This window comes from Carcharhinus amblyrhynchos, chromosome 31, assembly GCF_965287045.1.
Source record: "Carcharhinus amblyrhynchos chromosome 31, sCarAmb.v2.hapA, whole genome shotgun sequence".
Classification (NCBI taxonomy): domain Eukaryota; kingdom Metazoa; phylum Chordata; class Chondrichthyes; order Carcharhiniformes; family Carcharhinidae; genus Carcharhinus; species Carcharhinus amblyrhynchos.
The window spans coordinates 9,792,882-9,805,434 of record NC_137354.1 but is presented as its reverse complement, the minus strand read 5'-3'; the positions used below and the strand labels follow the sequence as shown (position 1 = coordinate 9,805,434).

Here is a 12,553-nt window from a genome sequence, read left to right as displayed (position 1 = left end):
AATGTATTCTAACGGAATTTCTAATCTGCCCACTCCAAACTAAATTGGATACATTTCGAAAAGTATGGGGCCCCTTTCTCAAATACATCAGTTCTGCAATGTTTGACTTGCACCTACAAGGTTTTCCATAAGTTACAAAGCATTGTCTCTATTATCCCGTAGTCAAGGGCATGCACCAGTATGGCATATTTTCATGGCTTTATCCTCTCCTCCCCCTGTGAAATGTCCTTTCAAATCTGTTTGAGTGGAAGTGCTGATAATAATGTGGTATTTTAACCAACTGTCTTTTTCTGTACTTATATGTGGAGAAATTATTATTCTGTTGCTGTTCCAGTTTTGAGGATATGTTGCATTATTTGTAGAGATGGAAGAAACTCTGATAAAAATATACTTTTGTTTTATTTACTTGTGTTAAAAGTGGGCTTACATTAACATTACAATGAAAATTGCCACATTCCGGTGCCTGTTCCATAAAACCATAAGACATAGGAGCAGAATTAGGCCATTTAGCCCATCAAGTTTGCTCCACCATTTGTTCATGGCTGATATCTTTCTCATTCCCATTCTCCTACCTTTTCCCCTCAACCCCTGAGCCCTTTATTAATCAAAAACCCATCTACCTCTGCCTTAAAGACACTCAATGACCTGGTCTCCCCAGCCTTCTGTGGCAAACAGTTCCACAGATTCACCACTCTCTCGCTGAAGAAATTCCTTCTCATCTCTGTTTTAAAGTATTGTCCTTTTAGCCTGAGGTTGTGCCCTCTGGTTCCAGTTTTTCTATTAGTGGAAACATCCTCTCCAGGTCCACTCTACCCAGGCCGTGCAATATCCTGTAAGTTTCAATAAGATTCCTCCTCATCCTTCTAAACTCCAACGAGTACAGACCCAGAGTCCTCAACCGTTCCTCATACGACAAACTCTTCATTCCAGGGATTGTTCTTGTGAACCTCCTCTGGAGACTTTCCAAGCCAGCACATCCTTCCTTAGATATGGGGCCCAAAACTGCTCACAACATTCTAAATGGGGTCTGACCAGAGACTTATACAGCCTCGGGAATACATCTCTGCTCTTCTAGCCCTCTCGACATGAATGCTGACATTGCATTTGCTTTCCTAACTGCCTGCTGAATCTGCACGTTAACCTTAAGAGAATCTTGAACAATGACTCCCAAGTCCCTCTGTGTTTCTGGTTTCCTTAGCATTTTCCCATTTAGAAAATAGTCTATGCCTCCATTCCTCCTTCCAAAGTGCATAACCTCACACTTTTCTACATTGTATTCCATCAGCCATTTCTTTGCCCACTCTCCTAACCTGTCCAAGTCCTTCTGCAGCCTCCCTGCTTCCTCAGTACTACCAGTACCTCTAAATATCCTTCGGGTACACTGAAGAAGAATTTAGCATAGCTAATGCCCTTAATCAGCACATCTTTCAGACTATGGGAGGAAACCAGAGCACCTGGAAGAAATCCATTCAGACACTGGGAGAATGTGTAAACCCCACACAGACAATGAACCAGGCCGGGCCCTGTGAGGCAGTAGTGCTAATCACTGTGACACATACTGCTCCAAAATCACTGGTGACTTTTAAAATCTCCGGTGATTTTGGTGGGACCATGAGATCCTGCTGGTGGGAGGGGCCAAAAAATCCTGCTGATGGTGGCATCAGTGTTCCCTATCTACAAAATGTGCTGCAGCAATTCACCAAGGATCCTTCATCAGAACCGTGAAATCTGCAATTTGTACTATCTAGAACAATGATGGGCAACCTGTGGCCCAAAGACCACTTGCAGTCCTTTGGGGTTCTGAGTGTGATCCACAAGACAGTTTGTTGACTATTGTCCACATGCACAGTTGCCATGTTCTGCTGATTTCCACCCGGCTATCTTTCTTTTTACCGCTGTGATTGAAATGATATGCCCATAAAACATGGGCGAGTGAAATGTGGTGCATGTTGATTGTTCACAACATTGACTGCAAGAGAGCCATGTGCTCCCTCTACTTGAAAAATGTAAGTATTTCTTTAGATTTTATCATTTGAAGTTAACGTTAACGTATAAGCGATTAAGCATTTGTGTAGCTTGTTATGAAATATTCTCCATGTAGTAAGTGTATTGAACCTTATTCAGGGGGTCATGGTTAGCAAACAAGCTTGATTTTAATCTTGCAGCCCAGAGAGATGAAGGAGGCACACATATATGGCCCACTCACTCGCCTAGTTTGTCTATCATTTACCTAGAATGCCCAGGACAGCAGATGGGGTGGGAACACCACCACGTGCAAGATCTCCCCTAAGCCACACATCATCCAGATTTGGAACTATATCACTTCAGTCACTGGGTCAAAATCCTGGAACTATCTCCCTAACAGAACTGTAAGTGCACCCTCACCACATGGACTGCAGTAGTACAAGGAGGTGACTCACCATCACCTACTCAAGGACAATGATGGTGGGCAGTAAAAATGTTGGCCTAGCCACAAACACTCACATTATGTGAAAGAATATTTTTAAAATGTCAATGGAATTAGCAGGCTCCATTACTCCTAGTGTTTAGGCAACAATTACAGTTTTAATTATATATGACCAAAAGATGGAATAGAACACGGGTCTCCTCATTTATTTCTCTTCCATCTGTCCTTCTCTATTCCATCAGCTCTGAGGAAGGGTCATCTAGACTCAAACGTTGGTTCGACTCTCCACAGATGCCATCAGACTTGCTGAGATTTTCCAGCATTTTCTATTTTTGTTTCAGATCCGCAGCATTTTGCGTTTACCCTTATTTAGACAGCAGGCCAAGCAATTTTCCTTTCTCTGAACACACTGGCTTGTGAAGTCTTTCTGTAGTTAGCATATTTTTTTAATCGCCCAAGTAATTGTATTTCTGAAATGAGATAGATCGTCTTGTCAGTACAGGCAAATAAAAGATGACACCAGGACAGTGTTACAGAAAGGTCCTATATTGCCTTAGTAAAGGCGGGGGGAGTTGCTTGTAGCTGATTGGTCTCTGCGTGTGCGCTAACGGATACTTTCTGCATTGCAACAGAGACCCACACCCTGAGCAGACAGACGATCACTCTGTTGTAACGGAATCAGGATGGCTGCTCAAAATCCTCGCGTTTTCATGGATATTTCTGCGGGCAGCGACTCCCTGGGTCGGATTGTGATGGAGGTGAGTCGGGTTCCTTGGACATTGGACTCAGTTTCAATGCTCATTCCTGTCTCGCACCAAACGTGCTACCAAAGGGAGTGGACAACTTTTAATATAATTAATCTGAAACCTTCTCCCGCGAGCAATATATATCTGATCCGGTTGATAGCGAGTGGAGGGGGGGACTTTTAGTGAAATCCTAGCAGCGATGGGAACATGTTTCAAAGATTAAAACTGGAAACACTCAGCAGGTCAGACAACGCCATGTGGAGAGAGAAGCTGAGTCAGCCTTTCCGGCCCATTGTCTTTCAAATTCATTTCAAGATGATAAATCAATTTTTTTTTAATAGGGAGGTGGGAAAAGAACTAACGATCGTGTATATTTTCTTAGGAAAAACATTGCAAGTTGCTTCCCAGGTGTCTTAATTTCTCCAGCCCGAATTTAACTGGGGGGGGGAGTGGGCCTGAAACACCGGCGGCACGCAGACTGTGACAGCGGACAAACAGCATTGGTGCTGCCTTTTTTATTCCCAACAGTCCTTTCTGCCTGAAATCCGCTTCGAGCTTTCTGGAATCTCAAGCACGTTGCAGAGAAAAAAACTGGTGGCTTTCAGCGGCCATCTTTATTGATTTAATGTCCATTTTAAGAAAAAAAGATGAGCTTACTCTACACATTCTAATATCTCAAACTGCAAGTTTATGACACATTGGACATCCAGATTGTGGATGAAACACCTTTGGGGAATGGGGGGGGAAGATACAGATACTGCTGCTGTGCGAACAGAAGGCTAACACAATGTTACCTTCAATAATACTACTTGTTTGCATTGGATAGTGGCACTCTTCCTGAAATTGGCGTTCTGTGTATTATCAGTGGAGGCCTTGTGGTGCTGTGAGTACCCATCCTGCCTCTAAATAAGAAGATTTCAACTTTCATCTTGCCCCAGGACTTGATGGCCACGGAAAGTGTGTTCATTATGTGATCAAACAAGTTGAATATCCTGTAAATCCTTCCAATGTGTTCCCATGGCTAGTGGTAAGAGCTATAGAGGTTCCTGGTTGGCCATGTGGAGAGAATAGCGGAACCTCTATCACTGATTTGCTCCAGATTACTAAATGTGTGCAAAAGTGCTTGTTGCCACAATAGCTCAGACTGTGAGTGAACTGGAACATGCACCGCAGATTGCTGGTATTGTCATGGAATGATGTGGAGATGCTGGTGTTGGAGTGGGGTAAACCTGGTGTTGTCAGACTTCTTACTGTGTTGGCATGGAAGCCAGAGAGTGTTGGGATTTCCCTACAAAACATTTTAAAATCTCTATTAGGTTAGATATTTTATTGATCAGAAATACAATAAAATAATTAATGGGATTCCACAATCAACAATTTTGTATCTTCTGTTTTACACTGCTGCTCTGTTTGAAGCTTGTTTTTTTGTGATTACCTTGAGATATGATTGTGATATTTTTCTTATTGTCTGTGATGGATATACTGAAGTTGTACACTGCTTTTCTCTTTCAGCTCAGGGCTGATATCGTCCCAAAAACTGCAGGTAAGTCCCAGAAATTGTGCTGAGATGAGGAACTTTTCTGTTGTTTTAAAGGTGTTTTCTTACTCTGAATGACTTTGTTGCAGAAAATTTCCGTGCATTGTGCACTGGTGAGAAGGGATTTGGTTACAAGGGTTCGATATTCCACAGAATCATTCCCCAATTCATGTGCCAGGTAAAGGAGCAATATTATTTTGTATCTCGTTGGAATCTCTTTTTACCTGTTTGAGTAAATGACTGAAGATCTGTTCAACTTTCATTTGTTCAGGGTGGTGATTTCACAAGGCATAATGGCACTGGTGGGAAGTCCATCTATGGTGAAAAGTTTAAGGATGAGAATTTCGCGCTGAAGCACATAGGACCTGGTAAGTTGGGATGGGAAAGGAGTATTTCAAGGGAGTTGAGTTTGACAGAGAACATGGTGCTCAGATGGATCAAGTGGAGCATACAAGGGCAGGGAGATTGGCTGTGGTGTGATTGCTTGACTTGTTGGATAGTATTTGAAGTGGTGCAGTTTAGAGCTGTCAAGTAAAGTAATATGCTACCGGTCCTCCTTGTTTTACAAGAGAAGTACTGTTTGAAATGATTTTTATGGAGGATTATCAAAACTTCGAACTGTTTGAGTTTGTATCAAGTTCTTTGGGGGTTGGTTGCAGAAGATAGCGAGGATACAAAGGAATATGGTTGAGGTGGGGAGTTGAGGATGAGGGACATATTCTTCTACTAACTGTATGAAGTTCATACTGATGATACCATGCTAAGTGAGGAGGGGGATTGGTTGTGGAGGGTCTGAATTCTGATTTCTTAAGAGTCAAGCTGGAGAGGGTTGGAAATGTACTTGGTTGAAGAGCCAGGATTAATCAATACTCATGATAAAGGAACCAAATTGCGCATTCCATTTTAAATTTATTAGTGTCATATGTAGGCTTACATTAACACTGCAAAGAAGTTCCTGTGAAAATCCCCTAGTCTCCACACTCCAGCACCTGTTTGGGTACGGCGAGGGAGAATTTAGCATGGCCAATGCACCTAATGTTTTTCAGACTGTGGGAGGAAACTGGAGCAAATTGAGGAAACCCATGCAGCCATGGGGAGAATGGGCACACTCCACACAGACAGTGACACAAGCCGTGAATCAAACCCGGGTCCCTTCTGCTGAGAGACAGCTGTGCTAACCATTGTGTCCCTGTACCTTGAAGGGGAAAAGTGGGGTCTATATCTAGTGTTTTTAAACCTGAATCAGGCAGTTTATATCAGTTTGAAAGCAGAGCTATCTTGTGTGAACTGGGAAACTAGATTAAAAATAAGACCATCGAGATGGCTGTGTTTTAAAGGAGGTATTTAGTAACCATCAGCAAAGATTTACCCCAGTGAGACAGACTCCAGAAGAGCATGTGCCATAGTACCAAATTGAAATGAACGCTGTTCAAATGGGAAAGATTAGAGGTTGGTGTGATGATTGGGTCCAATAGAAAAGAATAACTAAAAATACATGAGAAAGTCAATAGGTGACAAGAGTTTCTGTAGCTACTTAAACAGAAAAAAATATATAGAGCAAGCTGTGGTGGGTCATCCAGACTCAACATTAGCTCTATATTCTCTCAACAGATGTTGTCAAATTGCTGAGTTTTTCCATTTTCTAGGTTTTGTTTCCAATTCCAGCATCAGCAGTAATTTGTTTTTCTAAATAAAACCGGTATTGGTTCTGAAGTGAGTCTGGGGAACTGATGATGGGGAAACTCAGGAAATGGCTGAAGCATTTCTGCTTGCCTTCATTGTGGAAGGCTTTTACAGCATTCTTGTCCAGTGTGATATAACAGTCCCATTGAAGTAAATTGCTATTTAAATGGCTGCTGGAGGGGTGTAGGAGAGAGAGATGCTGTGGCATGGCAGTAAAATCCTGGCCTTGAAATACTTAAACTATGAGATGGGTGGGAGAAAGGAACTTAATATCACTATCATCAAGGAAAAGGTGCTGGGGAATTACTGGAACTAAAGGCTGACAAGTCCCCAGTGGCCTTCCTCCTGAGATTTTTTAAAGTGGTTGCACTGGTTATAATAAATTAATTTGATATTGCAAGGGTCCCAGTGGATTGGAAAATAGCTAATGTAACACGAAGGCAGGTCATTAAAGACCACCAGAGTTTGCTGATCATTCACGTTGCAGAGCATAACAGTAAAACACTACAGTACTTCGCCAAGCATATTTCCTCTAGTCTGGGAATTTGGAAGAACACATCTATAGTATTCTCTCCAATAGTAACATAAGCTGATTGTTTATATTTCGTGGGTTACATAGCAGTAATCAATAGTTTAGATATTTGACATTTGTTATATAATGGTAGGGTTATGTGCTAGGCTGCTCAAATCATAGAGATACTTGAACACACTACAACAATTAATTAAATCTGAGCTAAACATCCCATTAAGCAACAGTCTTCACTGATTTGAATCTATAAAAATTCTAGTAATAAGACAGTAATGTTGCTTTTGGCAGATCTTACGCCAGTCTTTGTCTGTCTCTCATCCAAAATGTGTCTCAACTTTGTGGGCACAAACATTTTCATCTGAGGGTGGCAGCAGCTGCCCCACTGATCTGGTTCTTGCATATATTGCTTCAGGATCACATAATTACACTTCTACAGTCTTCAACCTCTCTTTAAATGTAGTTTTTCTCTTTCACCTTTACTCTATACTATATTCGTCTGGAAGTTCACTTTTAGAATTTACAGGTCTTTCATCTAGTGGTGCCCACGATATAACATGAAAATAAAGTTACCACTGCTCCATCGATTTGCAATGCATGTCAACTTTTTATTAACAGACCCCAGATGAGATTCCCAAAGTTGTTGGTCTGGGTGAGACATCTCCATTTGTCCTCAAATTGTTACGATCCTGGATGAGGAGAAATAATCTGGCTCCCTGTCTTTAAACTACCCCTTCTGTTGGTCACAAGATTTAATCTAAAAGCCTTTCCGTATATAACTTTATCAGACCCAACAGTTATGTTTTAAGAGGCCAATGTAACCATGCTTTCTTGAGTTAAAGATAGTGAGTTTATTAATTACTAGAAGCAAGAAAATTGTAAAACACGTACATTCAAATGGATTAGGAGGATTGAATTCAAAGTAAGTAAATATTTTACAAAGACATACCAAACAAGCCTTGAGTCATGATGAGGAGTAGTAGATGCTTGAAAATTGCCATTTGAGGTTCCTGTAGAGTTATCAGGTGAATAGTTGATTTTGTGATTCCAGTGTTGTTGGCGGAGAAGTTACCCAGTTCGCTTCTCAGCGGCAGTCTTGACTGACTTCCACTGTCAGAGAGAGAGGTACCTGTAAAATGGCTATTTGCAGCAGCACTGAATGAATGTGCTTACTGGCTTTTACTTGAGTCAAACCTCCAGCACTTGTTCTCACAATACTGACAAACAACCGGGGCAGCTTTTCAGCTGGCTTTTAACATGTTCCTTTGTATATTCCAATTGGGTAAGACAAATCCACAAAATCTGAGAGAGCATTACACTAACAAATCTGTTTGAAATTGCCATAATGTCCTTTTGTCTCCACTGGAGATAGTAATTTGTTTCTGGGTGCTTTTTGAAGCATCTTGTCTGGTAACAGGATTCCATTGTCTCTAAATTACCCTGCAGCAATTCGTGTAGTTGCTTGTTTGTCCATTTAAAACAAAAATACTCAAGTTTTATTTTAAGTTTGAAATTTCTGGATGCAGTTTGGTCTTCCTAATATAAATTTCCATTCACATTTCCCACTGGTATACTAGCTCTGCTCTGCTCTGCTGTACTCATATTTACTTTAAACTATTTGCCTTTGCACCTAACTACCCTTTGGTGTCTGAACCCTACTGTCTTCTGTTTAATTTACAGCCACTGTCCCTCACACAGCATGTTCCACTGTATAACCCAGTGATATTGGGAAAATACTAAAATATAATATTTTGTCCCATCCTGAATGATTTTAATCTTGATTGATATTCTAGTCTGGAGAGAAAATACAACTACACTGTATAAGGCAGTAAAGAGATTAGATTGAACTGCTCCTTAGATTTCTTGTACAGCCAATAAAAGTTGTTGCCCTGTGCAGAGTCTCCTGTCTTTCCTATCACCAGGTGCCCTGCCCACTAATCTTTACTTGACTCTATTTGGCTCCTTTAGTGTCTTCAGCTGAAATTGAAAATTGTGGAAAGAGAAATTGTAGCTGTTAACTGAGAGAAGGTACAAAAAGTAGAACAAATTGGGAAACTTTATTCTGAAATGAAATTATTGATTGCACATGCTGGGATCCTTCATGTTTGAATTGTTCCAGTTAACAGCTATTATATCCTGTTCACTGTCAGGAACAATATGTTCAGCCATTAACCCCCTAGCACTTGCAATTTCCTATTGAAATCCATCCTTCTTGTGAATCTATCCTCTTTCAGAATACTTGTATAAACCTACTACCCTTACTAGACCTTGGTGCTTCACCATTGCCTGGTTTGTCTTGCCCTGTTCTTCCAGGCCCAGAAATGCATTTTAACATTTAACTCAAAGACAATATAAGCGAAACTTCTACAGGAAAGAAAACTGAGCATCTTTCATGGTACACTTATTTCCTGTTATCTTGCTGTTATAGGTATCCTGTCTATGGCTAATGCTGGGCCAAACACAAATGGATCCCAGTTCTTTCTCTGCACCGTGAAAACTGAATGGCAAGTGCAAGTGTAATTTTAATATTATCTTAACTGTATATTTTCACTGCGGGCTTCATTGGTCACTAATTCCTGTTGTTGAATTTTGCAGGTTGGATGGAAAACATGTTGTGTTTGGTTCTGTGGTAGAGGGGATGGATATTGTGAAGAAGATGGAAAGCCTGGGCAGCCAAAGTGGAAAAACCTCCAAGAAAATTACCATCACTGATTGTGGGCAGCTGAACTAATTGTATTTGCAAATAAAATTGTACAATTTAAATAAAATGTGATCATTTACACTTCTGCTTGTGTTGCTTTTTCTAAAAAAAATAGTTTTGTTTTGTAAGGGTTTGAAAGCAGAAGAATATTGGGTGGAATTCTCCTGTTTTCAGGCTGATTGCCTACGCTGGCAGGAAAAGTGTCCTGCTGATGTTTGCATCACCACCTGAAGTATACTAGTGAGGTTTTGAGCAACCCCCCCCCCCCTCCCGCTCTACAGATGCTAAGGAACCCTGAGTTCACCTTTAGGGTCCACCCTCCTCCACACAAAAAATGAAATGGTCCTCCACTCCAGAGGAGCACCACCAACTTCTAACCAAAAAGGAGTCTCCTTTTTTTCCGCACACCAAGTGAGGATGACCTGATACAGCACCCTTTCCCTTGGACCCCCCACCCCCCAAGCCATATGTCTTGGCAGTGAATGCAATATACTGTCCCCTGACACTGACAGCCTTGGGCTTGTCTGGTGACTGTTTGCCACTATGCTGTTACCAGGGGTATCATGGTTCGACTAGCCTTGGCAGATCTGAAGATCGTAAGAAGTCTGACAACACCAGGTTTAAGTCCAACTGATTTATTTGATAGTAAACTCACAAGCTTTTGTGGTTTCCCTCTTCAGGTGAATGGAGAGTTCTGGCCTCAGAGCATATTAAGCACAGACAGTTTACAGATTACTGATTAGAATGTGAATCTTTACACTTGTTATTCAAGTCTTAAAGTGGCTAACAATGTGAGTGGAAGGAGCACTGAGCACAGGTTAAAGGGATGTGTATTGTCAGCAAACACTCTTGACACTCCAGACATTTTGTAGTGAGACAATACATATCTCTATAACCTGTGCTCAGTGCTCCTTCCACTCGCATTGTTAGCCAGTTTAAGACTTGAATAGCAGGTTAGGTGTAAAGATTCGCATTCTAATCTGTAAACTGTCTGTGCTTTGTATTGTCTGAGGCCAGAACTCTCCCTTCGCCTGACAAAGAGGGAAACCTTGAAAGATGTTGAGTTTACTATCAAATAAATTGGTTGGACTTAAACCTGGTGTTGTCAGACTTCTTACTGTGTTTACCCCAGTGCAATGTCGGCATCTCTACATCAGATCTGAAGTTCACCCTTGGCATAATGATTTCAGGTAGCCTTTGTGATCAACATCTGTATTCCTGCCTGTCAGCTGAAAATTCTGAAGTGACCATGTCATTTTAATGTCTGTCACCTGGCAGGCTATTAAATCACTGCAGCATTCTGTTCTGCTGCAGAGATTTTCCTTTCTTCCTGTTGGAAGCTGTAGGTGTGAGTATACCCTTTTTGAAGTCCTCTGACAAAGAGGAGATGTCAATTTCAGGCAGGGGTGGAATAGGTTTGCAATCTGCACAGCTGTGCACTGAACCTTAGTGTATGCACAGCTTCAACTTGAAATTTCTAAGGTTCCTAACAAGCGTAAATCTTTGAAACCCTTTCCATTCCTCTGGTAAACTTTGATCTGAAATCAATTAATTTCTATTGTGCTCCAGCCACCTACGTTTGTTTTTGTTTACCTTCATGCTCCAATGCACCTCAAATACCCCCATTGCTCCTGCAATGTTGACAAAAGACTGTTTTTTCTTCCAACTGGGAGTGGGATTCCCTTTCTCTGAGGGGTTGATGCACTCTCGGACCATGAAGGTCCAGCACAACATGTCCCTGCTTGTGGTTTGCAACAGTAAAGTCTGCCCATTGATATTCCCACTGACAGACTGGAAGAATGGCCTGCTAATGATATTCAAATCAGTGGGTTTACGTTTACATACTGCCTGTTATGGGATGGATAGGATAGAGGTGGAAAGACTCTTCCCGCTCAAAAAAGACAGTAGGACTAGGGGGCACAGCCTAAAGATAAAAGGGGGGCGGTTTAGAACGGAGTTGAGGAGGAACTTCTTCACTCAAAGGGTGGTAAATCTCTGGAATTCTCTGCCCGTTGAAGTGGTGGAGGCTGCCTCGCTAAATATTTTTAAGACGCGGGTTGATGGGTTTTTGATAAGAGAGGGGATTAAGGGTTATGGGGAGAGGGCGGGAAAGTGGAACTGAGCAGCGACAGATCAGCCATGATCTTATTGAATGACGGGGCAGGCTCGAAGGGCTAGATGGCCTACTCCTGCTCCTATTTCTTATGTTCTTATGTTCTTATGAATGCAATCAGGGCAGAGTGGGTGAATCCAGGGGTTCAAAGCCTTGGGGTTCTGTAGGTAAGATCCAATGATTTGAAACTCAAGGTTGCTGTTGGAAATATCCAGCAGTTGTGTAGTAGGCCAGGCTGAAATATAATTTGAAAAATGCTGTGAAGCTGCATGTCTAATCAGGCTGGGTTCCCCACAATCCAGCCTGATTGGACAAGCTGTAAATGGGCTTCAAATTTCTAGTTCAGGGTGAGAGCTTCCAACAGTGCGAAATACGTGGACAACTGAGTGGTTAGGAGAGCAGCCTTTGGGCATGTGGGGGAGAGCAGCTGTTGAGCAAGTAGTTGTGGAGATGGACAGATACCATGAAACATGCCTTGGACCAGAGATTAATATGGCAATGGGGTGGGAGAAATGGGATCACAGGGAAAGGAGTGTGTTTGTGTCTTTGCATATATGTAAAAGGATTCAAAGAGCTTAGGGATACGATGACTGAAAGCACTGCCACTAAGGATGGAGTGAGAGTGGATGAGTAAGAAGCCAAGGTTGAAAGAATTTTCAAGGGCTTGTAGCTCTAAGGAGATTTCAGAAAAAGGGAGCACTGAGCCATATAAAGCTTGGATCTGGTGACGTGTAAGAAAGGTTTACTAAATGGTCTCAAGGTTAAGGATCCCTTTGGAATTGGTGATCAGGGTATGATAGAATCTAGCATTCAGTTTGACTGTGAAAAGATTGGGACTGA

The 12,553-nt window shown here is 41.7% G+C and overlaps 1 protein-coding gene across 1 annotated transcript; it reads left to right on the top strand.

Moving 5' to 3' along the window:
- The first annotated feature begins 3,011 nt into the window (after nt 1-3,011).
- Nucleotides 3,012-9,684, top strand: LOC145360577 (peptidyl-prolyl cis-trans isomerase-like). The gene is made up of 6 exons (XM_080215905.1): nt 3,012-3,165; nt 4,666-4,696; nt 4,780-4,868; nt 4,962-5,058; nt 9,328-9,403; nt 9,495-9,684. The coding sequence occupies exons 1-6, from the start codon at nt 3,091-3,093 to the stop codon at nt 9,628-9,630; spliced, it is 504 nt and encodes a 167-aa protein (XP_080072031.1). The 5' UTR covers nt 3,012-3,090; the 3' UTR covers nt 9,631-9,684.
- Nucleotides 9,685-12,553: the final 2,869 nt, after the last annotated feature.